This window comes from Populus euphratica, unplaced genomic scaffold (genome assembly GCF_000495115.2).
Source record: "Populus euphratica unplaced genomic scaffold, PopEup_1.0 scaffold32.1, whole genome shotgun sequence".
Lineage (NCBI taxonomy): Eukaryota > Viridiplantae > Streptophyta > Magnoliopsida > Malpighiales > Salicaceae > Populus > Populus euphratica.
Genome location: NW_011499861.1, coordinates 1,609,124 through 1,637,104, shown reverse-complemented (window position 1 = coordinate 1,637,104; position 27,981 = coordinate 1,609,124). Strand labels below are relative to the sequence as shown.

Here is a 27,981-nt window from a genome sequence, read left to right as displayed (position 1 = left end):
CAAACACCTCAAAATCACAAAAAAAAAAAGCAATTAAATAAAAAAATATCTAAATGGGCTCAATCTATTTTTTAGGCATGTTTATAGAAAAAAAAATCATCATTAAGCTCCTTTTATCAAATAGAACTTATTGACATAAAAATTGGCTATTTGACTATCAAAATATGACCAATAATAACTTTCTCTTTCTTGTCCGATGATTTTCTCTTTCCTCTCTTATATATATATATTAAAAATAAATAAAAATAATTTTTAAACCAAAACTAAAATTTCAAAAATTATAAGGATTGTAAAAATATATAAAAAAAAATAAGTGAATTAAAAAGTACTTTATCACATGAGTTTGACACTAAACATGAGATTTCTCGTGTTTTACACTCTAGTTCTCTTTTATTGAATTTTGACTTTACTTAAAAAATTTAAGAAATTAATATTATAATTAAAAAGAAGATTGGGGATGAAATTGAAAAAAATTAATATTATTATGGATTACTACAATGAAATGTTGTTTTAGCATATTTTATAACTAGATACATGGTAAGCACTACGCTGCAAGCCGAGTCAAATGTTTTCTTATAAAAAAATATGCCTAGGTAATGATAATATTTTTAAAGAAATAAGGAAAACCTAGGACTTGGATCATTGAGTCTAATAGGTTTAATAAACTTGATTAATTTAATAATATAATTAAAAAAGTAAATCACAATAAAAAAACAATGATTGGTAAAAAAAGAAAAAAACTTGCTAATATAATGAAAAAATATCATCAAAATATTCTTAAAAAGTCTCAATGATCTTATTTGATAACAATGCAAAAATTCATTGAGAACAAGATAATTTCATAATAAAAAAAAAAAAGAAATCAAAAGCTCAATTACTAGTAAAAAAATATTGAAGGATAAATTGAAAAAAAAATTATTTTTAAAAATGGACATAAAAACCTAATTCGAGTCATAATTTTAAATTCATAGTTTGGTTGTGTGATTAAGATGAGCATGCATAAAGAAAAAAAACAATGAAGGTAAACTCTTAAGCAATTAAATGATGAAAAAAAAAAATTAAAAAAACTCAAATTCTAGGTTAACTTGATTAATTCATGATTCATGATACAATATTAGGATAATCTTATATAAAAAAAAAAAATCATGAAACTCAAAGCTTAATAACTTGATGTTAAACTTAATAACTTGATGTTAAATGATAAAATTAAAACAAAAAAATCAATTTAAAAAAATACTTAAAAACTAAAGTTTAATCATACCAATAAAATTTGTAATTTAGGTCATGAGATTAAAATTAACTTATAGAAGAAAAATACAAAAAAATCTCAAAGTACAAATCCTAATTATTTAAAATTGAAAAAAATTAAACAAATAGAAATTAAAGTAATAAGGATAAAATATTATATAAAAACTAAATAAAATAAAATAAAAAAGGATTAAATAAAAAATAAATCTAGAAAAAAAAGAGAGGAACAAGTTAAATTAAAAAATTAAATTAAAAAAATGAAAAGAAAAGAATTAAAAAAAGAAGAAGAAAAATTACTAAGGTGTTTTTCACTTTGACTCCCTTCGTTTACAAAATTACATTTTACATTATATATCAATACAATTTTTAGAATTTGATGAAAAACCAAATCTACTCTCATATATAACAATCACCGAGAGAAAATCCAAATTGATTTGTTGAAGGCTACCAAGAGAAAGATACAGAAGAGAGACAAATAATAGAAAAGCATAAACAGCCTCTCATGAAGAACACTCAAATTGATTTGTTGAAGGCTACCCAGAGAAAACAACAAAAGAGAGTTTTATCCACATCATCACCTCGGAGAACGTTTGCAAAATCCCCAAGTTCGTCAATTTGAGAAGTCTTTGAATTCCTTGCTGCACGACCTGAACTAGGATTTCAAGAGTATGAAGCGGAATTTTAGAAAGAATGATATACTCAGTAGCCTTCTTTCTAGAGTGCAGGCTGGAATCTTGGAAAGAAAAATACCCATCTCCGGCTTTGATATTCACGGTGGTCTTGGTGGTGGGGATCTAGAAGGCGGTGGCATGCTTGTGGGTTGAGTAAGAAGAGGGATTTCAGACAAAGAAACTCGTCCATCATTCGATGATTCAGAGACCTCTTCAGATCTGGAAGAGGAATCACCATATAAAAAAATTAAAGGTGAACATTTTTTAATATAAAAAATAACTAAATTAATTATTTTCTTTAAATTTAAACTAAATCTGGTTAAAATCGACTATCTAGTTCAATTCAGTTTATATCGTTAGAAAATTTTTAAAAATAAAATAAAATAACACAATTATAAAAAAGAAATCTGAAATACCTATTTTTAGTTTAAAATTATCATTTTTTTATTGGTTGAATTGTTTTGATATATTAATTTTAAAAATATATTATTTTAATATATTTCAACATAAAAAATACTTTAAGCAATAAACCAACATCTTCTTTCTTGATTTTCACAAAAACACCACAAACCAAAATGCACAAACAAATCATAAAGATCCAATCTAGACAAGAAAAAAAAATTATTGCCTAAATAAACACATCGCTGCTGGAGTTTAAGATGTAGGATTTACTAAAAAAACCTATGCTGCTAAGCACACTTAACAAGCAAAGAAATGCCAAGATTATGTTATCATCTCCACAAGCATTTGAAATCTGCAGTGCTTCAACTGTGATGCTGGCGATCCAAACACAACTGATGAAAGCAACCCCACTTGAACAATGTCTACAGTCTGCACAAATAATCAAGTTCCATCATGGAAAGGAGAGTGCATAAAATGTTTCTCGGCAATAGTCATGGTTCATGAACCGGTAAAAAAAAGTACTGTTCTTGACCATGGGAGGTCATGGATTCAGAGAGATAAAGAGGGTGATAAGAAAAGAGAGGGCGGCAGCTAGGTCTGATTAGGGTGAGAAGATCAGAAACTTTAATATTTATACTCCGCGTTTTTTTAACTCGGTTTAGATCAATTTAAACTGATTTGGTTTAATTCATGAAGTTTCAGTTTTTTGAAACCAAAATCAAATCAAATTTAATTTTTTAATTTTTTTTAATCAGTTTCTTCTCACAATTTAATTTTCTTGATTTTTTTTATTTTCTAAATTTAATCAATTTTTCAGCCTTTTTACTCATACTTGATAAAAATATAAAATGTTATAAAAAAATTACATTGACCCTAGATATAAACTTTAATTTTTAACTAGATATAAACTTTAATTTTAAAAAATATAAAAAGCACTCATCATCCTATTCAAAATCAAACAAAACTAGATATAAACTTTAATTTTTAAAAATATAAAAAAACAAGTGAAACAATAAATCGGTGTAATTTTTTTAAAATCAAGAAAACAATAAACAAATTAAGGCTAAAGTAGATACAGAAAAATAAATGAAAAATATTAAGGAACAAAATGTAAAAAAAAAAAATGGCATTAAAAGTAAAACATATATCAATAAAAAAAATATTAAAATTGATACAACAAAACATTTGATTTTTGAAATGACCAATGTGAATCCAAAACGAAGAGTGAAAAGAAAATAAAGAAAAAAAAATCTATTAGAGCCTCTATTGTGCATAAACATCTAACCCCCAGGAAAAGAACCAACAATGCTTCCAACATTATTGCAAAGGGCGTAGCGTCATAATAAGCACTTTCAAAAAAGGGTCAAATGCCCGCACAAATCACTTATTTTTTTAATTATATTTATATTTATTAAAAAAATAAATTAACATTTATTCAAATTGATTATAACTAAAAAAACCATAACAAAAAAACAAAAACACCCCTAAATATCAATTTTATTTTATTTTTTTATTTTAAAAGCAATTTAGTCAATTTAGCCAAAACAACAGTCGAAGCATTTACAACATAAAAACTAATAATTGCTGGTTCGTTTCAAGCAAACTTGAAATCCACCCTATATTCAAACCAGCCATTTTCTTCCATTAAACTGTCAAATCCATTCAAAAGGAAGAACAAAACAGTGAATATCAACCTCGAAAGTGTATCTCCGAATTGCGCACTTCCACCCCAAAAAAAACTAGAATGGAACATGACTCAAGTCAAAAAAATTGTTCTTTTTATTTACCTTTCTTCACACCTGCTACCGGTGCCACTCATCAAAGCACAAATGGCCTTGAAAGTTGACTTCCAAATTTATAAGTGGTTAAAAACATGCAAATTCAAGCATAACATTTGGAACAACCATCCTTACAATTGACTTCTCTCTCATCTTCAATACTACAAAAGTCGTGTGGTTTTTTCTCTATGCACCTAACATTTTGTTGTCTTCATGCAATTCTACAAGAATAAAACAGCACAATCGAAAATGCAAATGCCTGGGGCAAGACTAGGTTCAATTCATGTTTAAAATCTACTATATCAAGTGCATGTACCAAAAATAGATGGGAGACTACAATTTGAATAACAGTATACACTTTTCTAATATCCATCTCCATCTCACCAACCAATTTGACATTTCACTGTATTCCTAATGTTCCTACTGAAGCCAGCCTTGTCACCAAACAGCTTAAAAGGGAAAAGGTTTTGCTAAGTGAAGATACCTGAAATCGATGTTGCAATATATGAATGAAGAGGGGTACGTCTCAAAAACCAGAAGAAATGAACCAAAAAGCACTTCAAAATCAATTTGGCTGGTTGAGCTCTTACAGTTTGCTGCTCCCATAACAACAGCTATCATCAATTCTCTCCTTTAATTACCCACCAATGCTCAAACTTGAATTGCTAAACAACCGTTTTTGAAAAGCAGTGGAAATTCCGTAGCAGCCATTCAAAATTGCCAAATAGCAAAACCAAAAAGGAAAAAGGAAAAAGGAAAAAAGGAAAAAAGGAAACTGCCAGGCTCTATATCTCAGTTAGGCGTCAACCGGATCAGACACTATTTAACATGTTTATGCTGCTTCTTTGCTGATAAGAGAGAGCCTGGTGAATTGACAGCCTCACACCCAGAGCCATTGGTAAATAATTCACATTCTGATTCATCATCACTATTAATGTTACCTGGAGTAGACCTATTCTGGTTTGCTCTGCGCTGCAAAAGAAATACATTGTAGTAGTAGCTCACCAGATCTTCCCTTCTCCTACCAGGGAAACATTTGAATATCTCAACCCAAAAATTCTTATCAAGAGAAAGAGGATTTGACCTCACTGTAGCTCCAAACTTCTTTTGTTCTTCAACTGTCCAGGAGAGTTTAACTTCTTCACCCATCCTATCAAATCTCCACTGATTAAAAGCCTTCGCCAATTCACGCATCACTCTCAACCTTCGCTCAGTAATGTGAAATCTGACACATTCTATAGATTTTGGCACTTGGCATCCACATGAATCTGACCTTCCCTTACCAATAGGTTCCCTTTCAATAACAAATTTGCTAATTGAAGTTTTGAGTGGCCAAACCTGAGTCCCAAGCCACTTTGAGTCGCTTTTGGAAACCACACCAGTCCACTCTGGTACTTCAGCCTGAAAAACTGGCCCCACAGGAATTCTCTTTGTAATTGGAAAGTCAAGCACTGAGTGTTCAGTTGAAGAATCACCATCATAAACCCCGTCCATGCAAGAGTCTGAATCAGTTTGAGCGGCCACAGAAGATGACTGTGAACAAACCTGAGCTTGAGAAGATGTTTCCCCAGGAAGTGGCTTCTTTCTACATTTTAACCTCTCTCTAAGATTGTAACTAGATCCAGCATGATCATCATACCTACATGGATGCATCTTCGGATTTTTCTACAAAGTGGTAAAACATTGTGACTTACAATATGTAATGAATTGGAGATGCTTGGATTGCTATGGTGTTAAAATAAACTGAGCTACATAACAATATTTGCATGGATAAATGTAAGCATAAGATGATCAGCAAATTAAGGCATTAAACTTAATGAGACATCACAATCAGCAGCCAACCCATAGCAGGACACTTTACATCAAACGAAAACATGCACGTGTGACCTAAAATCAATTTGAACACAGAAACAGCATAAACAACCAGTGATCTCATTTGTTAGCAGAGCCTATCAGGTGACACATTCAAAAGCTGCAAGGGAAAAAATACTATGTAAATTTGAAATCCCCTTGCCAAAGGGGTAAGATAGTATATGATGAGAATATGTCATCACCTGTAAACTGTTTGGCCCTAGGTGAATGCATTACACGAGATAGTAAAAATCATTGCAAAAAGGCAAATGGCCAAGTATAGAATCAGGTGAAACCATTATAAACTCATTCCACGCACAGTAGCATTGGATATAACAGCAACTCAATGGCCAAAAAGTTCGATAACAATGATCAGAAAAATGAGAAGTTACACTCTCTGTGCACTGTGAAGGAATGAGAAAAGGTAACAGAAAAAAAGTGTGACTACTATTAATAATGTCTGTGCGTGCCCATCATATCTATATACAAGAGATCATAAATCCATATTTACACATACAGAGATGTAATTTTAACCAGCAAATAAATAGAATAGATACACAACACCATCTATGAAGGACAGTTTGCTCTAAGTCACCTTTACTAAAAATAGCAGGAAACATCATTTAGTGATAGATACCTGCCGAAATGAGCCTTCTGCAACTGAGGTTGAATCAACATTTCTTTTCAGAAACAATGCTTCCCGAGTCAACAAAACCTGCTTCCAGCATTCCTCATTCCCATAAAATTTCCACTTTGACCACTCAGGTAATGATCCAACCACAGGATCACATGGATCCCTTGCAATCCCAGTAACCCAGTTCAGCATTCTAGGAATGGACTCTCGCTTCCTCTTACGACTAGAAACAGATTCGTTATAAGTTGCTAAATCCAGTTCCTCAACCTCACTGTTATCACCCTTATCTCCTTCCCCGTCTCCATCAATTTCCACCACCACCACACTTTTCACCTCATCCTCATTTTCCACTTTCTCATTTTTCCTGGAATCAGATATCAGTTTTTCACCAACATCCTTGCATTTCACATTCCAGTTAGAAAAGGAATCATCCACCATGACACTCTTTACCACATCATCACCTGATTCACCAACTTCCACGTAATCAACACCACTCTTATTTAAGTCTATATGCAAAGGTTCTTCATCGTCGACAAACTTCTCACTCTCATAAGACTCCACCTCGGCATCCACGTTCAACTCCGATTTCAATTCCAAAAACTCCTTCTCTGGCATTTCTGATAACAACCCTTTGAACTCGGCCCCTAATTCCATTACAGCCCCAACCACATTAACCCCACTATCACTCAACTCCGTGTTGAGTTCTACACTGTCAACAAGAAGACTCTCTAACCACCTCTCCAATGCGTCTAAGTACTTAATGTAGACCAGTTTCACAGCCGGCACAAGGCTCAATCCAAACCCAGACTCTCGAGCAACCAAACCCCACAACCCATTTTTGGAAACGACATCAAATCCACCCTTCTCTCTCACAACTAAAAACAGTTTAAGCAAGTCTACAAACTGCCCATTTCCAAGCATTGGAGGTAGAGTCCATAAACAACTATCTAACCCACAAACCTCTTTGAAAAATGACTCTGAAAACTTATCAAAACAACTCCTGAGCTGGTAATTGAGTTTGGTTTTTACAACGGACCCTTTTGAATTCGGCTCAGGATCCACCCAAAACCTGTTCGGGGCTATCTTTCTTCGTGGGTTTTTTGTAGAATCATTAGCTATCATTGACCAACCTGCCATTGTTTCAAAACCCTAAAAATGGGTTAGTTGTTCTCTTTGTTATCATCAAAAACAAAAGCAAAAGCAAAAAGTCATTACTAATAAGCAACAGTCATTAAGAGAAAAGGGTACGCTATTATATGCCCTATTTTTGCAAACAGGTCGTATTTAGGAGATGGGTTTTGGCGGGAAATTGGGGGCTGATCTAGGGTTTTGAAACGCCTGAAAAAAATTTATGGTCCCGCGCTCTCTCTCTCTCTCTCTCAAATGGATTTTATGTATGTAGAGAGAGAAGAGGGAAAGAGTGTGTGTAAATGGAGGGCTAGAAAATAAGTTTTGAACAGACAGAGACCCTAGTTTTCAAAATCTAAAAAGAGTAATGTTCTGGGGGTTAAAGAGAAAAATAGAAAGAAGGAGACACATACCAGAATTTTGTAGGTTTTGTTTGTGTGAAACTTGTGTTGTGGTTGTGGGGTTTCAATGACCACCACTGGTGAGGTTGTGATTACTGTCTTGACCCTCTCTGGGGGATTGGCCTTTTCTCTCTCTCTTTTCTTTTCCTTGCTTAACCCTCCCTCTTGTAGGAGCCTTTCCTTTCCCTTTTCTCTCTCTCCTTTTCTTTTTCTTATAGGACTTTTTGGGCTTGGTTGGAGATGCTAGAAGCTCTACTTGAAAGAAAAAAAATTGAATAGAGTGAGGTTTTTGAGGAATATGGCCACAAGGACCCTTTATTTATAGTGGTCATCATTGACTTAACCTTGGTTAATTATTAACTCTTGGATTGAGTTAAGAAGATGAGTTAATTATGTTTTTATCAAAGGGATGAAAGTATTCTAAGAACTATAAATATTTTTTCTTAAGGTCAAATATGGTTATGGGCCTACCTAATAGCTTTTTGAACCAATAAAAAACTTTGTATAGTTTTTTAATAAATTTAAATTTCTTAATTATTACAAATAAAAAAATACAAACAAAACTTACTTATAGCCATCACAATTGATTCTTATACGGTCTTGAAACTCAAATAAATCATTCCATGTAATTGGATGATTTTATTTTATTTTATTGGTTTCTTAGGTGATGTGTTTGACAAAAGCAATGTTATCTGGCTTGAATTGAGTCAAGATGATAAATTAATTATCATATTAATATCGTTTAAGTAATTTTAAAAACTAATATATAAAAATAACAATTTTAATTTATTATATGAAATGTCCATCTAACTTAATTTAGATAAATCTTTTATAACAATTTTAATAAAACTTAAATATCTCCTTATAAGGACTGATTTAAGCTCTAAATTATGGTAGATTTAAAAAAAAAAAAAAAGGTTTAAAACTAGAAAAACAATGTTGAAAAAATTAGTGAATAAAAATGTCAAATCATATCAAAACATTGCAGAATTAACCAAACCCAAATATTCTTCTTTAACTCTTTTTTATTGAGAATTTTAAGATTCAGCTAATGAAATTTCTCCATTAATAACTTTGATTATTTATGATAAATACGAATTAAACATGAATTTTTTTATTTAAACAAAGTGACTTCTGAGTTGGAAAATATATTCATGTATGTATGGTTGAAAGAATTCTAGAAAAAACTAATTAAGTTTTTCCATTCATGGACTGAATAAATCAATGGGCTAAAAAAAAATCTTTATAAATCATATTCAAATCTAAAATTTAGTTGTTAAAAAGTTATTTTTTATATTCCAAAATATTATTTTACAATAAAGTCAAACTCAAACCTAGACTCAAGCTTGACTTGAAGGCTAAGCCTAAGCGTAAGCCAAGCCGGGCCATCACACATGAATGTACGTGAGTTTAAGTCCAAAATCTAGTTTATTTAAAGACCTCTTCCCTTTAAAAGCCTAGCTACTTTTTTAGTTTAATTTTAACTTTTAAACCTCTCACTTTATAAATACCAGTAAAGTTTTTTTCTATATGGGATAATATATTTTTAAAGGATTTTAGGTTTCACCAAAATATGTCAACTAATAGTTCTTTAATATTAATTTCTCATTCACCTATAATTTGTTTAAAACATACTAATATTATATGGAAAAGAGTTTATATTAAAAATTAAATTCCAATAAAGTCTTGACCCTAAAAATAAGTGGACTTTACTTCTAATTTAGTTTCAAATGTGCTTATTAACTATTTTTTAACTAAATTTTCTGGCAATCTCCCACATGAATGAAAAATATCTTATTAATATAAAAACAACTTGAAAATTTATAAAAAGACACTGATTCGATGGATCACTATATCAAGATATATAACTTTTAGCTTTGAATATTTTTTAATAAAATACTGTTGAATTTACTTGTAAAATAGTGAATGTAATATCTTAAACTATTTAGATTTTATGCAAACCAAAATGATAATACTCATATAGCTCTGTATCTAAATATTCCTTTCAATTTTTATTACTATATTTATTTTTATTATAAACAACTCTTAAATTTATAAATACTTTAAAAACTTAAACCTTTTTATTTGGATTATTGATTTGTCGATTCTTTTAATTTTTAATCAAATTAACTCAGATATCAATTTTTACATTCAATTAAATTCATAATTGAATTAATTGAATCCTCAAACTTTGTCAACTTCTCCATTTTGGTCATTGACTTGCCAATTCTTACAATTTTTTTCAAGTTGATTCTAAATGTCTTTTTTTTCTTTCTCTTTAATCAAGTCATGAATTGAATGAATTAATTGGCCTCCAACATCTGCCAACTTTTCTAGCCTCTTCTGAGTTTGAAGCAGTGTAAAAAGAAGTTGATGGATATAGTTGACTTGGATTCGAGCATATAATTATATTAAACTCAATTTATGATAATTTTATAAATTATAAACGTTATTTATTTAATTTATTTAGATTCATGCAATTTAGATATATCAAGTTCGGCTAAATATTTTATGGATATTATAGATATTTATGAGTTAAGTTAGATTGGTAATTTTATTAAGCTTAATTAGAATTAAAATTTAAACTCAATAAGTTAGCTCAAAATTATTATAAGTTGTGATAAATAATTTAGGCTTAGCAGAATATATAGCAATAAATTATGTTTGTTGTTGCAGGGATAAAATTAATTATATTTTAAAAATCTCTACCCACCACCCAACTTGTAATATTCTTTTTTTTAATGTTTTATTCATTATCTTTTACAATATTCATATTATTTAACTTCTATATAAGTCAAATAATATAAATATTATAAATAAATTGGCTTTTTTAAGTCTATTTTACTCAGCTATGGGTAGCATAGGATAAGAATTTCTTAAAAGGGGTTGAATTTGAAAAACATTTAAATTCAATGGTAGAATAATGCCGCCAATAGATTTCAAAGACAAATCATGTGCCCCCAGGGAAAATAACCGTGTTAGATGAATATCTCCTGTTCTCTCAGGTCAATTCAATTCAGTCTATACTAGCTTTCTAACCTGCGCTGCTTCACGAGTAGATTTCTGAATTAATTTTTAACATAATAAAATAATGTGTTATAATGATTTTTTAATTAAAAAATGCTAAAATGTTATCTATATTTAATGGAATAAATTTAAAATATATAAACCAATAAACTAAAAAAATAATTGTAGTATTAATTAAATACTAAAATGCAAAGCTAATCTTTCTTATAAAAATAAAAGACAAATGAGTTTACAAATATTTTGCTCAAATTATATATATATAGAAAATAATAAATAAAAGACAAATGAGTTTACAAATATTTTGCTCAAATTATATATATATAGAAAATAATATTTTTTTTTTAATGTGATGGGTTGTAAAAAAGGATGATGGTTTAAAAGCAAAATAAAAATCAAATGAAATTTCATAGAATAATATCTAAAAGACATCTTAATTTCAAAATAAATTATATATATATATATATATTTAATTTTTAAGAAATTAAATATCAATTAATAGATTTATTTTTAAAATTCTTGGTGTGTGAGTTTGGATAACCAAGCATGCCTAGGTTTTTAAAAATAAGCTCATGTGTATGGATTTACTTGGTAAGTTTGCATGTTTACCAAATTATTTTTTTTTAAAGTATATAATGCTTTATTGTCTTACTCAAATTCCAACTACCATGACCAAGAAGATGAGTGTTTGATCTAAAAGATTTATTTTCAATATGTTTTCACTTAAAAATACTTTTAGAATCTCAAAAAACCTAATCAACTAAAACATCTTTAAAAAATATTCAAAAACATAAAATCAATCCAAAAAAGAAAATCCCTCAAACTTTGATCAATTTTTTTCCGCAACATAGAAATCTAAAAACTCCTCGAAGAAACTTCTCACATCAAAAGGAATAAATTTGACATTAAAATCAAATTTTTTTGGACTTTTTTATTTGCCATTTTTCAATGACTCTTTTTATTTTTTCTTAAATTCAAGGGATAAAATATGAATAAAATAGAATTTTAAACTAAATTGTTTAATTGCTAAACTAAATGTACCAGAAAGGAAGTTTGAAAATACTTTAAGGAAAAATTAACTCTAAAAGGGGCTTACACTGCATTCTCTTGAAAAAAAGGACTCCTATTTTTTCTATTTTTCCTTTTTTAATTTTGATCTTTTAATTTTTAATATTTTTTGAATAATAAAATCAGATTTTTTTTTAATAAAATCAACTATCAACCTACTATTAGGATATTTTTCTAAGATCGTGATAACAACATATAAAATAAATACAAACAAATTACCAACTTCAAATCTCAACTAACATAATATTAAAAAATAAAATTAAAAAAAATTTGATGACCAAATCCAGAAAATAGAATCAGGGTTGACACCATATATTTTTTTTTAAAAAACTGTTATTTTTCTTGTTTCAATTTTGATCTTCTCATTTTCAATCTCTTGCAAATAATAAAATCAATTTTTTTTTGAAATCAAACACTAATTTGATGTTGGAAAATTATAATAATCACATAAAAAATAAATCAAAATAAACTATAAACCTCAAATTTTAATAAACAAAATATCAAAAAATAAAATTCAAAAAATCACTACCCAAAGAAAAAAAATACTTGAATTGAAAAAAATCACTATTCAAATATGTAGTATTTTCCCTCACAGACTATAGTACATTATTAAGGCATTTTAGTTATTTTTTAATTTTAATATTATGCACAAAAAAAATCATAGAAAAACTTTTCACTCTCATACCTTGAATTTATTTATTTAATTTTATAATTTTTTGAAGTGGAAAAAATTGAATTTTTCATCACAACAAAGATTTTAGATAAATTAAAATCATCATGAAATTATTGAATTTTATAGAGTTTTTTTTAAAGCATTACCATAGAAATATCAATTAATAGATTTATTTTTAAAAGTCTTGGTGTGTGAGTTTGGATAACCCAATATGCTTAGGTTTTTAAAAAATAAGCCTATGTGTATGGATTTGCTCGATAGGTTTGCATGTTTATCAAATTATTTTTTAAAAAAATAGATGATGTTTTGTTGTCTTACTCAAGTTACAACCACCAAGAAGGTGGTTGAAAAATCAAGGAGATGAGTGATTGATCTAAAAGATTTATTTTCAATATGTTTTCACTTAAAAATACTTTTAGAATCTCAAAAAATCTAATCAACTAAAACATCTCTAAAAAATAATTCAAAAACATAAAATCAATCCAAAAAGAAAAATCCCTCAAACTTTGATCTATTGTTTTTAGCAACATAGAAATTTAAAACTCAAAGAAACTTCTCACATCAAAAGGAATAAATTTGACATTAAAATCAAATCTTTTGGACTTTTTCTTTTTTATTTGTCATTTTTCAATGACTCTTTTTATTTTTTTTCAAATTCAAGGGCTAAAATATGAATAAAATAGAATTTTGAACTAAATTGTTTAATTGCTAAACTAAATGGACCAGAAAGGAAGTTTGAAAATACTCTAAGGAAAAATTAACTCTAAAAGGGGCTTACACTGCATTCTCTTGAAAAAAGGACTACTATTTTTCCTTTTTTATTTTGATCTCTTTATTTTTAATATTTTTTTAAATAATAAAATTAGATTTATTTTAAGAAAATCAAGTACCAACCTAATATTAGAATATTTTTCTGAAATTGTGATAACAACATATAAAATAAATACAAACAAATTACCAACTTCAAATCCAAACCAACATAATATTGAAAGATAAAATTAAAAAAAAATTAATGACCAAATCCAGAAAATAGAATCAGGGTTGACACCATATATTTTTTTTTTAAAAAAATTGTTATTTTTTTTGTTTTAATTTTGATCTTCTCATTTTCAATCTCTCACAAATAATAAAATCAATTTTTTTTTGAAATCAAACACTAATTTGATGTTGGAAAATTATAATAATCACATAAAAAATAAATCAAAATAAACTATAAACCTCAAATTTTAATAAACAAAATATCAAAAAATAAAATTCAAAAAATCACTACCCAAAGAAAAAAAATACTTGAATTGAAAAAAATCACTATTCAAATATGTAGTATTTTCCCTCACAGACTATAGTACATTATTAAGGCATTTTAGTTATTTTTTAATTTTAATATTATGCACAAAAAAAATCATAGAAAAACTTTTTACGCTCTTATCTTAAATTTATTTATTTAATTTTATGATTTTTTGAAGTGAAAAAAATTGAATTTTTCATCACAACAATGATTTTAGATAAATTAAAATCATCATGAAATTATTGAATTTTATCACTTTTTTTTTAAAGCATTACCATAGCAAAAAAAAAAAAAAACCTATCATAATTTAAAATTTATTTGGAAAAATAACACAATCGGAAGATTCACATATGACATCCACAACTTTTTTAAAAAAAGTATATTTTATTGTTTTTTAAAAAAAGTATTTTAAATCTTGAATTTTTAAAAAATAAATATTAGGTTAAAGAATGTATGTGCCATTAAAAACAAATGAAGACAGAGAATGTATGGGCGAGATTGCAATTACTGAAAGCTAGAAACGGGGTTTACAGTAATTTAGTGAAATATGGAGTTAGGTCCGGAATGATGATACAAGGAATTAAAAAGGGTGTCAAAGAAAAGGGTGGGGAGGTTATAAGGAATTGCAACGGAGGGATCCTTTTTTAGTAAATATCAGAAGCCACCCTAAACTGGAGGCCAGCAAAGAATCTAGAAAACATAACAAGAAACGCCGTGTTTGGAACGAGGGAAAGTGGGGCAGAAAAGAAAGTAGGAGGACAGAAACGGTCATTTTCAAGCAGAAAATTGGAAATTGAAGAGAGAATCTTTCCTCCAACCCACAGAATCGTTCTTCTCTGACTTGCAGCGGAAGCATAAGGATTTTACTTTAATTTTTTTTTTTAGAATATGATTTTAAGTATTAGATCTACAAATCTACCCTTAATTTGAAAAACTAGAGAAATTTAAGTGGATACGAACATAATCTTACTATTAAGAAATTCCCGTCCCTTTTCTTCTAGTTCCCAGACCAAGCGAAAACAACATCTTGATTCTCGATCCTCCATTTTCTTTCCATCCAAACAGAAAGGAGGGAATTTTTATTTTATTTTTTATCCCTTTCGTTTTCTTAATCATCATCCCAAATAAGGTGTAGTGGTATTATTCTTCCAGGCAAGTAGGGCTATATTAGGCTTGAATCTGAATCTTATCCATTTTAGTCATAAGAACAGGACAATACTTGTAAGAAGCATTTGAATTTTGATGAAATTAAATTCTGGAATTGTTTAATACACCGCCTAAATTATTGAACTGGACAATGGAAAACAAATACAAATTTCTATGCATACAAGAAAATTCTTTAGGCATTTATGGTGCCGGGAGAAATTTAAGTGGTCAATATGTTGATTTGATTCGAATCGCCGGATAGTTGTTGGTCTTCTTGTCCACCCCATTTTCGCATTCGTTCAGATGCTTGTTCAACCTGAAAATTCAACTCTAAATCAAAGCCGAGGAACAGATAAAAAAGAGTAGAAACAGACGATCAAACATCCAATCATTTCTCTCTCTCTTTTTTTTCCCGCAAGGTTAACTGATGGTGCATGATCACATGGAACAATAGACTAGAGTCATAAACATGGATGCAGCAATAATATACATGTCCGCAAAATCACAGTCAGGAAGTGTAAGAATGGTGTACTCACCTCCTTGTTCCAGTTGGTTTTATAAACAATATAAATAAGGATCAATGTCTGCAGGCAAGTCCCAATAATCATGCCTATCCAAATTCCCTGTAAGAAAGTAGTATTTAATGACAATAAATGAACTACTCCAGTTTATTAATCAGGTCTGATCCATACATAGTTGCAGTTGCTTAACATTCCAGTTTAACTATGTTGGTTTGATCGTAAAGGTGATGAAAGAAGAATACCTTGACATGCAATTTTGTTTTGTAACCAAGAAGAAACCCTAGAGGAAGGCCAACAACGTAATAACAAAACAAGTTTATGTAAGCCACCAAGGCTTGCCAGCCACCTCCCACAGCAACACCTGCATGTGATGTAAGTTATACGTACTGGCGAGGTTAATGTCGTTGTTTTCTTCAGAAAACAGTATCTCGCTCGGTATTCATCTCTCGTTTCCCTGTTTATTTTATAGAAACTTTCTATGAACAATTAAGGGAACATGCTTTTTGATACAGTTCTCAAAGTAGAAAACAAGTATCTTGGTTGGCTTAGCTTGAAAATATTAAAAGGACATGAAGATGTTTTTCGATTTTCTAAGAAAATGGAGAATTAGCCAAGAAAATAATTTTCATTCTCAGTTAATAGACACCCTTTTTTAGTTTTCTATTTTTTATTTTTTTTTGAAAAATGAAAAAAGTTTTCACAAGTAAACGCAACCTAATTATTCCATGGCTATCTATAGTGTTTTTATATATATATTGTTAGCATATTTATACCTGAGATTACTGGCTGAATGCTATTTAAGATCATGGTTATACCAAGAAGGTATGCTAAATTGGCCACCGCTTTTCTCATCTCTTTGCTAGCAGTAAAAATTATAGCAAAATGGTTCCTAGTTGCCAGAATAATCCCTGCACAAAGGATCCCAATAAGGAGAGACTCGATGCATGTGACAATGACAGCGTATTTTGCAGCTCTCGGATGGCCTGATCCTAGCTCATTAGAAACTCGAACACTGCGAAATAAAGGAAAGTCCGTTGTTCATGAGGAATGTTGACATCCAATGAAAGGGAGATATAATCCTAATGCAAAAGGAAGCCAGAAAATGAGGTGAGGTTAGCTGTACCTTATAGCTGCATTGATTCCGATAAACAACATGCCTTCCCAACCATTGATGTTCATGCTGAGAAAGAAATTGGAGCCAAGATCAACGAACCAAAAATAGTCCACTAACATGTCTCTAGTAATCAAATAGGAAATCTGTTTCTGCTTCTCTCAAGGTGCTTTTATTTGCTTTGGAAAATGTTTTCAAGTTTTCATTACTACTGTAAGATATGGAATGTGCACAGGAAGTGTTATTTCAGCGAAGGGGTTTCTCACCAGATAGAAAGGGACCCAACCGCGATGATAGGATCTTCAAGGTGTCCAGTAAGAACAATTATGGTCATAAAATACCAAATCTCCAGGCAAAGCATCACAGCTGAAGCTATGGAGAGCCGAACAAAAGCCCAAATATCCTTAAAGGCTAACCAAGACAATCCTTTCCATCCGTCCTTGCACCAACCAACCACATAAGCTAACTGAGCCAAAGCAATGCCCCAAGATGAGATGTCATAAGCAATGGCAGCACCAGCCAAACCCCACTTGAATACGTTTATGAAGAGATAAAGCACCCCAATGTGTATGATCAAAGCTGCAAGGCCAATCCATGCCAAAACTCCAACCTTGCTTTGAGCCTGCAGGAACTTTTGAGTAGGGAAATTGAATGCTAACGAGAACATTTGAGGGATAACTTGCATAGTAAATTTTCCAGCAAGTTCTGCGATATCTTTTCGTTGTCCAAGCAGTCTTAGTACTGGAGTAGCAAATACATACAGCGGCAACAAGAATAAGCAAGCAACAAACAGAATTATCCATGATCTTTGCATGTACACTCCAAGTAAATTTACTTGCCCTGCTCCAAATGCTTGTCCACATAGCGTTTCAAGAGCACTGCCCATACCAAGCTGCATTTTAAATAAATCTAACAATTAGTGGATTGCTAGAACACTAAAATGAAATCAAATGTGCGACACACCCTTTACATGGTCTCACAAATCAGAAGCTAAATTCCATTGCTTAAAGATGGATTTCAACAAGATAAATAAGTAGTCAATCATAAATTAAGGTGCTGATGAAGAATTGGGTCCTTTTTTTCTTTTTTCTTTCCTGCCAATGAAGCATGTGCTAGAAACTATGAATCTTGCCCCAACAGGTTTTCCCTGATCATTAACTTCCAATCAGATTAGAAATGGTGTTTAGCCTACAGGTTCTCTCCCTTGTAAAGCATGAGAGGTGGGGTAAGAATTACTTTTGAGCACTGCAAGAATTACTTTGAGCGCTGCCCTTGATACCTTATGAACCAAACAAAGGACATTTATCTTTACTCTTGGAATCTATGAAGTTCATCTATAAATTTTAAACAGAGATCCTACCACGAATTTGAACCAAATGCAGAAAAAGATTCGAATAGGTTCAGAATGTAAGATTAGGACACCCAACTTTGTTTAAGTTATCAAAACCAAACATTGGAAAACTATAATGCAAATTCACTGCATCAACAATAAATATCTAGAAGAAAACAAAAGGAGGATCCGAGGGAAGCTAACCAGGAAACCAAAAGAGAAATTTGCAATGACAGACAGAGAGATTGCAACCGCAGATAGCTCAATATCTCCAATGTGGCCAACGAATATGTTTGTGAACGAGTTAACTCCGTAATTGCAAAGGATATTGAATGCAATGGGGCCTGCAATTGCCCATAACTTTGAAGATTCCAACAAACATATGTATTTTGCGTCCCCAAAGCCTATTGCAGGAGGATAATCTCCTCCCTGATCATTAGCGATCAACGTGGAAGGTGCAGGGTGGAGATCCGCAGTTTCGAGGAAATGGTGGTTATCCCTCACAAATGAATCACTTCTTGAGACACCATCAATAAAGGGAGAGGCACCAAGTGACCTTAACTTTTCACTGGGGGGTGATCCAGCAGAGGATGAGCTACTGCTCTCCTCTGCTTTGGATTCTTCATTTCCTCTAGTATTCCCTATTTTTACTATACTTTCTGCTTTTCTTGTTTCTAAGATTAAGCTCAAGTTCTCTTGCTCTCTTTGATTATGTTTTTATTTTTATTTTTATTTTTAGCAAGCATAAAGAAGGATGTACCATTTTTTTCTAGAATGCATGCTATAAACGAGGCTAGCCATGGAAAGAAAGGAGGATAAAAATACGAGAGAAAGGGGGGGAATTTGACTGAGTCTTTGAGTTCAGGCATCTGGTCAGTTTTCAGTTATTTGCCAACAAAGAATGCTTGCCTAAAGTATCCTCGATAGACATGGTATGTGAGTCCCCATCTAGAGTTGTGCATTCATCATGTCTTACACTGTTTCTTAATTGTTCATGGCTAGTTAATTAATAAAATGCATAGGGAAATCATGTCTTGCCTAGAAAAAGATTGTTTTTCTAACTATTTTTACTGTCTTGTTACGAGCTTGTTAGAATGGTGATAAGGTGTCCTTACTTTAATGCTTGTTGTTTCCAAAATTGCTTCCTCAACTCGTAAATTTCCACCGTCAACCAACTCACCTCTCTACCTGCATATATCCTCTCCTCCTCCCTCTACCAACGCAATAACCTTGTTCTGTCTCTCTTTGCCTTTCTCTTCTTTCCTTCTTCCCCCTTCCCTTTCCTCTCTCTCCTTCTTTATACCCTTTCCTTTCTCGCTGCCTCTCTCTCCTCCGCCAACACAACCACCATCTCCTCTCTCTATCTCCTCAACTCTCGCCTTCTTTCCATTCTCATCCTCTCTTTTTCTCTCCTTTCCGGTGTCTTTCCCTCCTCCCCCTTTTCCTTAAAGGATATTTTAGGTATTAAGTACAGAATTGACGAATCTGTCAACCACTTAGCGATTAAGGACTAATTAAATAGTTTTTGAAACTAGATGAATTGTTTAATTCATTTTAAAAGATTATAGGTACTAATTTATAGTTAACGCTCCTTTTCTGCTACAATCGTTCAGAATGATTTTGATATAAGCCGAAATCATCGTGACTTGCAATATTTTTGTGATCTTTGAAAGTTGAAACATGAAAATGTTAATTATAATATGTGATAATGTTTTATAATTCAATATGTCAAGAAATTTAACTTTTTCAGTGTTTGGAGAATAATTTATCATATATTAATGTCAACCTTTTACCATCTATAAGTGAGGGTAAATAAGATTAGTGATAAATATCTCAATTCCTAAAAAACAATTATTTTTAATAAAATTTAAAGAATTTTTGATAATTGAGTCGATGACTTTATAGTAAATAAATAATAAAATTTTACAACTAAGAATGTTTTTTTTTAGTTCATGTATGATAAATATTGAGAATATATTGTTAGAGAGCGAAGATTATTAGTTCATATATAATAAATGCTAAGAATATGTTTTAAAAAGAAAAAGATAAATACTCTAAGTTGTCTAAAGAGTATTTAATTTATAATTTTTATATCTTGAACTTTTTTTTTCTTATTCGAGGGGTTGTAAGTCTTTTTCTTCTTCTCATCCAGGGGGGCTTACATCAACATTAATGTTAATGTTTTTTTACATGACATTAATATTGATAGGAGTAACACATGTTTATAGAAGACAATCCTATATCATTTTGTACATAATATTAATGTCGATGAGATCAACCCTTATAATCAACATTAATATAAATTGATGTATGAATAACTCTTAGAGAACATTTTGCCCAGTTAGAGTGTAGAGAGACGATGATCCTATATTCCCATGTTGGGAGCTTAGATTCAAAGAAATCCTAGGTCCAAGGATTTTTTTTGCTTAGCATCTTGTCAAAGCCCTAGGTGTTTAGGCTTGACGTGTAGTTGAGCTAAAGAAAATTGAGTCTAACATTTTGCTAGCCCCGTGGGTGCTCAGGCCTAATGCTTAACCGAACCAAAGATATTTGGGTCTTGCATCTTATCAGACCCATAGACCATTGGGCCTGATGCGTAGCCAAGCCCAAAAATGTTGAGTTTAACGCCTTTCCAAACCCTCTTCTTATCAATTTTGACTTTCGCCAAGCTTTTATAATGGTTCCTCTTTCTCTCGGCCCTTATAGCCATATGCCTTATGAGGGAATGAATTCTAGTATAAAATATATTGATCCATTAATAACCCTCAAAGTCTTTACATATCTAATACCCTTACATCAACATTAATGTTGATGTGAGTGTTTTTTTACATGGCATTAATGTTAATGGGAGCACCATGTGTTTACAAAAGACAAACCTATATCATTCTATACATAATATTAATGTCGATAAGATTAACTTATATAATCATAATTAATATTAATTAATGTATGAACGACTCTTAAAGAACATTTCGCCCAATTAGATTGTAGAGAGATGTTGATCCTAGATTCCCATGTTAGGTGCTTGGATTTAAAGAAATCCTAGGCCCAATGATTTTTTAGCTTAGTATCTTGTCAAACCCCTAGGTGCTTAGGCCTGATGTATAGTTGAGTTTAAGAAAATTGAGTCTGACATCTTGCTAGCCCCGTAGGTGCTCGGGCCTGGCGTGTAGTTGAACCGAAGATATTTGAGTATTGCATCTTATCAGATCCACAAATCATTGGACGTGATGCATAGCCGAACCCTAAGATGTTGAGTTTGACGCCTTTCCAAACCTTCTTCTCATTGGTTTTGACTTTCACCAAGCTTTTATAATGATTCTTTTTTCTCTCGACCCTTTTAGCCATATGCCTGGAATGAATTCTAGTATGAAATATATTGATCCATTAAGAGCCCTCCAAGTTTTTGCATATCTAATATGCAACGATTTTGAAAAAACTACTTATTTTTTAAAAAGATCTTTTACCTTTCCCATATGTTTTGTCTGCTCAACATAGAACTATTGGGATTTTTATGGACATATATCACATTTTCATTGGAAGGGGTCTTCTTAAGAATTAAAATGATGACTCATCTTTAATACAACAATTAAATATGTTTTAAAATATTTGGGATGACATAATGGGTCACTCATCCAACAATAAGGGTAATAAATTATCTTCACTCATCCAACAATAAAGGTAATAAATTATCTCTTTTTTTCTTTTATCTTTTTGTAGTTTTTGTCAAGTTTGATTTGAAGATTTCTTGAGTAAGTCATTCTTTTATTTTCACTTTGTATATCTTTCCTTTTCTATTCTTTAGAAAAATAGACTCTCAGATTACCTCAAACCTTTGAGGATGAAACTCCTAACATTTTAAGTGTTGAAAAGATGGCTTTTATCAATGGTCAGCAACCTGGAGTATGTGGCTCAATTATCTTCTAAAAGATAAAGTATTAGTGAGGAAGCATTGACTTTTACTCGGGGGGTGCTTTGAAGCAACCCCTTCTTATATATGTATGATTTAGGGTACTCTTTCCTCTTCAAAGATTTGTTAACAAGGTTTTCAGGTATTATAAGTTGGGCTTATGACAACTGCTGCTCCCCAATAAATGGGTGATCTTACTAGTATTTGACAAGTTTCTCAAGTTTGTTGGCATTAAACCCGTAAACCTCTTCAGGTTTTGTTACCAGTTGATCAAACAAGATCAAACACTAAGTGTTTGAGATGCTGGAAAACAGGACCATTCATCTTAGTCATAGTACTTTTTCCTCATTAGTTTTACTAGTTAAGAAAAAGGATGGCTCATGACATTTTTGTATAGATTATAAAGCATTAAATGAAGTTATAATCAAGGATTGCTATCCAATTTCGACTATGAATGATATTATTGATGAGCTAGATGGCACCTAAGTGTTTTACAAAGTTGGATCTCTGAGCTTGATATCATCAAATTCAAGTTTACTTGGAAGATGTGCACAAAACTACTTTTCAAATTCATAATGGACATTATAAGTACTTGGTCATGGTTTTTGGATTGTGTAATGCACCATCAACATTCCAAACAACCATGAATGCTATTTTTAAGCTGCTATTGTGTAAGTTTGTTCTTGTTTTTTTAATGATATTTTGGTATATAGTCGTTCATGGAAAATGCATTTAGAACACATTAGAGCTATCTTTAAAATTGTGCAAAACCAATATATGGTATATTTTTTTTTACAATTTGGTCTTGATTCTTTTAAATTTTTTATCCTTTTTTGTTAATGTTATTATTATTTTTTAATTTAACCTTAACATTTAAATTTTTTTCTTTCCCTCTAATTTGTTTTTTATTTCCAATTTAACCCTTATTCTTTTAATTATTATTTTTTATTTTTAATCTTTTTATATAATTTCTTTTTCCCAATTTGATCCTTTAGCGTTTCATTTCTTGGGGATCAAGCTTTACTATTTTTCAATATATGGTGCTTCTGGTCTGATGACTCGGTTACATGTTTGAAAAGTTAACAAATGTTGATATTTTTTTTGCTTATTTTCTTTTCTGATATTGTTATTTGACATCGATTTCTTTTAAAAAATTATTTTGTAGTTTTCTTTAATTTCATGACCTAGAACATGAATTTAGCTAGTTAAATCGGATTGGCTCGTTTTTTAATGCCCAATTTACATGTCTATTATGCTAGCTCAAGTTCACTCATATTGGTTGTTTATCTATTTTTTTATTGTATTTTGTCATTTTATATTTAATTAGCTAAAAATTAAATAACATTATTTTTCTACTCTTAAATAAATGTTTTTTTTTCTAAGGTTGTTGTAATCGCTTTGGAGACATATATTTGTTTGTTGGTTATTGTTGTTATTTTTTTTATCTGATTCAAATAAAACCAATTTATTTAATTGGTTAAGATCATTATTTATATTATTGATTTTTAAAAAAATACACTTACGAAGTTTAAATATTTTTTAAAAAATAACATTAATATTTTACTAAAAAATACCACAGACCGGTGCAATATTGCGAGACCATCTAGCATCAATTAATAAGAAACAATACTGCCAGTAGATGTCCTGGACAACCTGTATTTTCATTGAATACATCATGTAGTTAATGATGAATCTCATTTATAAAAAAGAAAATAAATATAGCGAAAAAAAGAAGAGGAAACATACAATATGAATCTGCCATTAGTCATGTTTTGCTACTTAATTAATATAAGAAAAAAGAAAAGAAAAGTCCTCGGCTAAAAAAGAAAAAGAAAATGAAAAAAAAGCCGTCCAGATCGGCAAAAAGCAGGCAACTCGAAAACCTTCCTAATAGCAAAATCCCGAGAGACAGATTGCAAGTAGCACACCCGAAGCCCAAGAAAGATTACTAGAAGAAAGAGTTGAAGCACTACTAGGTGAGATCTGAGATAACGGAGCAGGACTCAATTTTGAAGTTGCCGGAGTAACCAGGATATCAATCTTTTGTCCTGCTTGGCAGTGACCAGGGTAACCACATATGAAGTAGAAGTGGCCAAGCTTTTCAAGAGTGACAGTGTCGGAGCCGTTGGTGTAAGTAGCTATTGGTGATGTTGCATTGCATGACTCGAAATCCTGATGCGTCACTTGCTTCACGTTGTGGAATTGGTTGTTGTAGTTGAAGACAAGAGAATCACCACCGTGAAAATTCTTGTTGGCAGCCCAATCTTGGTAATCAACTTGACCCATGCTTGTCCAACCAGCAGAGTCACCAACTTGGTAAACTGTAGCCATGGAGACTCCGCAAAGAGCCGTCGCCAAGAAAGAAACCGCCAGTATTGTTTTCCTGAGATTAGCCATGATCGCTCGGAAGACAATGAATATGGGTTGCAAGAAAGCTGGTGCGTAAAGAGAGAGCACTGAAAGAGAATTCTTAGGTTTGCTTGAATGGATTTGTGAGATAAATCGCCTCAGGTATCCTGTATTTATAGTGCGGATATAATCCGGATTCTTCAAGGATACGGATTTCCTGATTTGTATATTCTTTTTTACGTAATCCATATCACTGAAGGAGAAGTTACAGAGTTCGGATTCGCGTTGGTGAAGCTGCCATAATTCCCCAATAAATAAAACGCTATAGGACAATATTGAGAAAAAATAAATTACACAAAAAATTAAAAAAATATAAATAAATTTTATATTTTAGAGTTAAATTAAAAATAATAATAAAATTAACAAAAAAATAAAAAAAATTAAAAGCATCAAGATCCATTTGTAAAAATAATACACCACAAATTTGGATTGAGAAATGAAATTGAAATCAATAAAATTTTGCAAAGCATATAGATGGTACATTATTTTTAACAATTTGATCATTCTTTTCTATTTTTTTTACAATTTTTATTTTTTAATTACTAATTTTATATTTTTCAAAAATAATTTTTGCATTTGTGTTTGGATTAATACCACTCCTCTATGATTTTTTTGACTTATTCAGCTCTTTTGAAATAAAAATTATTTTTTAATTATATAAAGTATTTTTAATTTTTTTATGAGGTTAATGTGATTTATCTATAATTTATATATATATATATAGATTAAATATGTTTTTTAAAATTAAAACATTTATTTTTTGACAAAATTTTTAATTTGCACAACCTTGAACGAAATTTTTTCTTTTTATTTTATTTAATAAATTTCATGAGTGTTGGTTGATGTAACATATTATTTTTTATAAATAAATTTATTAAATATAATAGGGTAAATAATTCATATTATAATATTAAATATTTTAGCCTACTTTTATCTTTTAATTTTTCAAAAAGAATTTTAGTTATTGTTAATAATTTTTTTATTTATATAAATAATTATCTATTTATTTAATTAAATATTTACATGGAACTTTTGATTTATACTTTAAAGGTTTTTTTGAAAATAACTTTTACACCCAGTGTTTTTTTAAAAGAAAAATTTAAGACTTGCTGTATTGTGCAGGATACAGCAAGTCTTAAATCATACATAGGCATATACAGGCGTGGCGTTCTGGATTGGTGAGATTTGTGGTTCTCAGTGCCCGAAAGTTGAAGGATCGTGGTGGCATTTTAATTTTTTTTTTTTTTAAGTAGCTTATGATATTTTTTTAATAAATAAGTACAATTAAAAAATATAAATAAAATAGCATATAATGAGTTATGTTATTTAAATATAATAGTGTGACTTATTGAAATATAAACAAAATTATACTCTTTTTTTCAATATTTTTTTATTTTTTGATCAATTCTTTATCATAAATTTCATTCCAAAATTTTTAGTTATTAAAATAACAAACGTCATTTTATTTATAATTTTTTATAATTATTAATTAACCTACTAAGTTAAAAATTCTTATTAAAATTTAAATTGACCACAAATAACCTACTAAGAGATTTTATTAAAATCTCTTAAAATTTAAATTGTTATCATAATTATTAATGGAACTACTAAGTTAAAAAAAAAAGAATTAAATTGACTAAAACTAACCATTTTCATTAATAATTATTGAGAACAAAATAGCATCTATAAATCAATTATTTTGATTTGTAAAGGATAAATATTACTTTAAATTTTAAATTAAACTAAAAATACAATATTTCAATTGGTTCCTAACAACATAATAATAATGTATTAATTTATTGTTTAAATTAATCCATGTGGTTGTGATGTTCTTAACAATACAATAATCAGTATGTCATTTCTCTAATTATTTTTTGGAAAATTACCCCTAGCATATAGTTTATTCAAAATTGTATTGGCTATTAAATTTAAAAAAATTATAGTTGCATTGCATGTATAATAGTTGAAATCTTATACCTGACATGTCCAAAAAAAATTAATAAAAATTATCTAACTATTTACATGTTTATTATTATTTTTATTTAATAACTAAAAATTGTTTATATTAAATATTACAAATTTCTCATTAATTAAAAAAAACATAGTCATCTTCTTTCACCCATCTTGTTCCTCTATATACCAAACCTAGCCGCCACCTTTTCTTTCCTTTAAATCCTTCATTAGCCACTCTCTCCGACCATAAACCCATATCCTCATCAAACCCACAATCCAGCCGTAATTCAGAGCCACCACCTTCACCGAACTTCAAATAAACCAGGCGCACCCCAGCACCAAGCGAACCAGGTCCCGGTGTCTGTCCTGCACTGACCTTATTAAACCAAATCATTCCAAAAATGGCAGTTTTGGTGATGAACAATATATTGCATGTATAATAGTTGAAATCTTATACTTGACATGTCCAAAAAAATTAATAAAAATTATATAATTATTTACATGTTTACTATTATTTTTATTTAATAAGTAAAAAGTGTTTATATTAAATATTACAAATTTCTCATTAATTAAAAAAACATAGTCATCTTGTTTCACCCATCTTGTTCCTCTAAATACCAAACCTAACCGCCACCTTTTCTTTCCTTTAATCCCTCATCAGCCACTCTCTCCAACCATAAACCCATATCCTCATCAAACCAACAATCCAGCAGAAATTCATAGCCACCACCTTCACCGAACTTCAAATAATCCAGGCGCACCCCACCACCAAGCGACCCAGGTCCCGGTGTCTGTCCTGCATTGACCTTATTAAACCAAATCATTCCAAAAGTGGAAGTTCTGGTGATGAACAATTAACTGCTGTACCAAAATTCCTTGAAGCAAAAGGTGAAAACTTGACGGATTCCAGAGAAATTCACAAAATCTATTAGCATGCCTGTCCTGCATTGATCTTATTATCAACCTCCTGGGCCAGCAATGAACTTGGAGACTGCTTTTCATTAACTACAGTGGTAGAGATTTCATAATTAATAGAGCTGAACTTATAAAGCAAGCATGCAAACCAGGCAAAGTCATTGAACAAAAGACAGGACAAAACACAGTAATTACCATCTCCACTGTAATCAGGGTCCTTTCTACAGCAAAACAATTTTGGCTTTCTGGCAGGAGATTCCTGATTTTCACTCCCAGGAACAGATTTATCATCATTCTTCGCACCTGGTGCTTTACTGCACCGATCTTTTTCCCTGCTATTTTCCAAGTTACCATATCATTATGAAAAGAAAGACAAAATGATAATTGAAGAGAGAGAAATTGTGTTTGGAGGAAAGAAAATTTCGTATTTGTCTTTTATTTGAGTTTACGTTAACCCGGAATGCAAGTTATAATTTTTTAAACCTTGATACCGAATTATAGATATCAAAAGTATTTTTTTTTT

At 30.4% G+C, this 27,981-nt stretch overlaps 4 protein-coding genes across 9 annotated transcripts; all 4 read right to left on the bottom strand.

Annotated features, from left to right (window-relative positions):
• Positions 1-1,724: 1,724 nt before the first annotated feature.
• LOC105124854 (AT-rich interactive domain-containing protein 2-like) lies at positions 1,725-8,388 on the bottom strand. 6 transcript variants are annotated; one of them, XR_842133.1, is made up of 4 exons: positions 6,588-8,092; positions 4,584-5,764; positions 2,592-2,750; positions 1,725-2,138 (listed from the first exon to the last, which is right to left on the bottom strand). XR_842133.1 is itself a non-coding variant. In XM_011025004.1 (2 exons), exons 1-2 carry the CDS (start codon positions 7,719-7,721, stop codon positions 4,919-4,921), a joined length of 1,980 nt encoding a protein of 659 aa, XP_011023306.1. In that variant the 5' UTR covers positions 7,722-8,092; the 3' UTR covers positions 4,350-4,918. The 6 variants fall into 6 exon arrangements, 1 of the variants encoding a protein (XP_011023306.1); XR_842134.1 differs by lacking the exon at positions 1,725-2,138 and adding an exon at positions 8,126-8,388 and having other exon boundaries at positions 2,496-2,750; positions 6,588-7,733; XR_842135.1 differs by lacking the exon at positions 1,725-2,138 and adding an exon at positions 8,126-8,388 and having other exon boundaries at positions 2,496-2,750; positions 6,588-7,714.
• A 6,984-nt stretch (positions 8,389-15,372) lies between these two features.
• On the bottom strand, positions 15,373-20,981 carry LOC105124943 (protein TRANSPARENT TESTA 12-like). The gene is made up of 9 exons (XM_011025168.1): positions 20,813-20,981; positions 19,460-19,715; positions 18,476-18,983; positions 17,208-17,833; positions 16,954-17,010; positions 16,604-16,842; positions 16,073-16,191; positions 15,846-15,932; positions 15,373-15,625 (listed from the first exon to the last, which is right to left on the bottom strand). The coding sequence occupies exons 1-9, from the start codon at positions 20,979-20,981 to the stop codon at positions 15,530-15,532; spliced, it is 2,157 nt and encodes a 718-aa protein (XP_011023470.1). The 3' UTR covers positions 15,373-15,529.
• Positions 20,982-24,068: 3,087 nt separating this feature from the next.
• Positions 24,069-24,791, bottom strand: LOC105124942 (blue copper protein-like). The gene has a single exon (XM_011025167.1). The coding sequence runs from the start codon at positions 24,777-24,779 to the stop codon at positions 24,069-24,071; it is 711 nt and encodes a 236-aa protein (XP_011023469.1). The 5' UTR covers positions 24,780-24,791.
• Positions 24,792-26,676: 1,885 nt separating this feature from the next.
• Positions 26,677-27,883, bottom strand: LOC105124941 (uncharacterized). The gene is made up of 3 exons (XM_011025166.1): positions 27,654-27,883; positions 27,411-27,548; positions 26,677-26,904 (listed from the first exon to the last, which is right to left on the bottom strand). The coding sequence occupies exons 1-3, from the start codon at positions 27,810-27,812 to the stop codon at positions 26,677-26,679; spliced, it is 525 nt and encodes a 174-aa protein (XP_011023468.1). The 5' UTR covers positions 27,813-27,883.
• Positions 27,884-27,981: the final 98 nt, after the last annotated feature.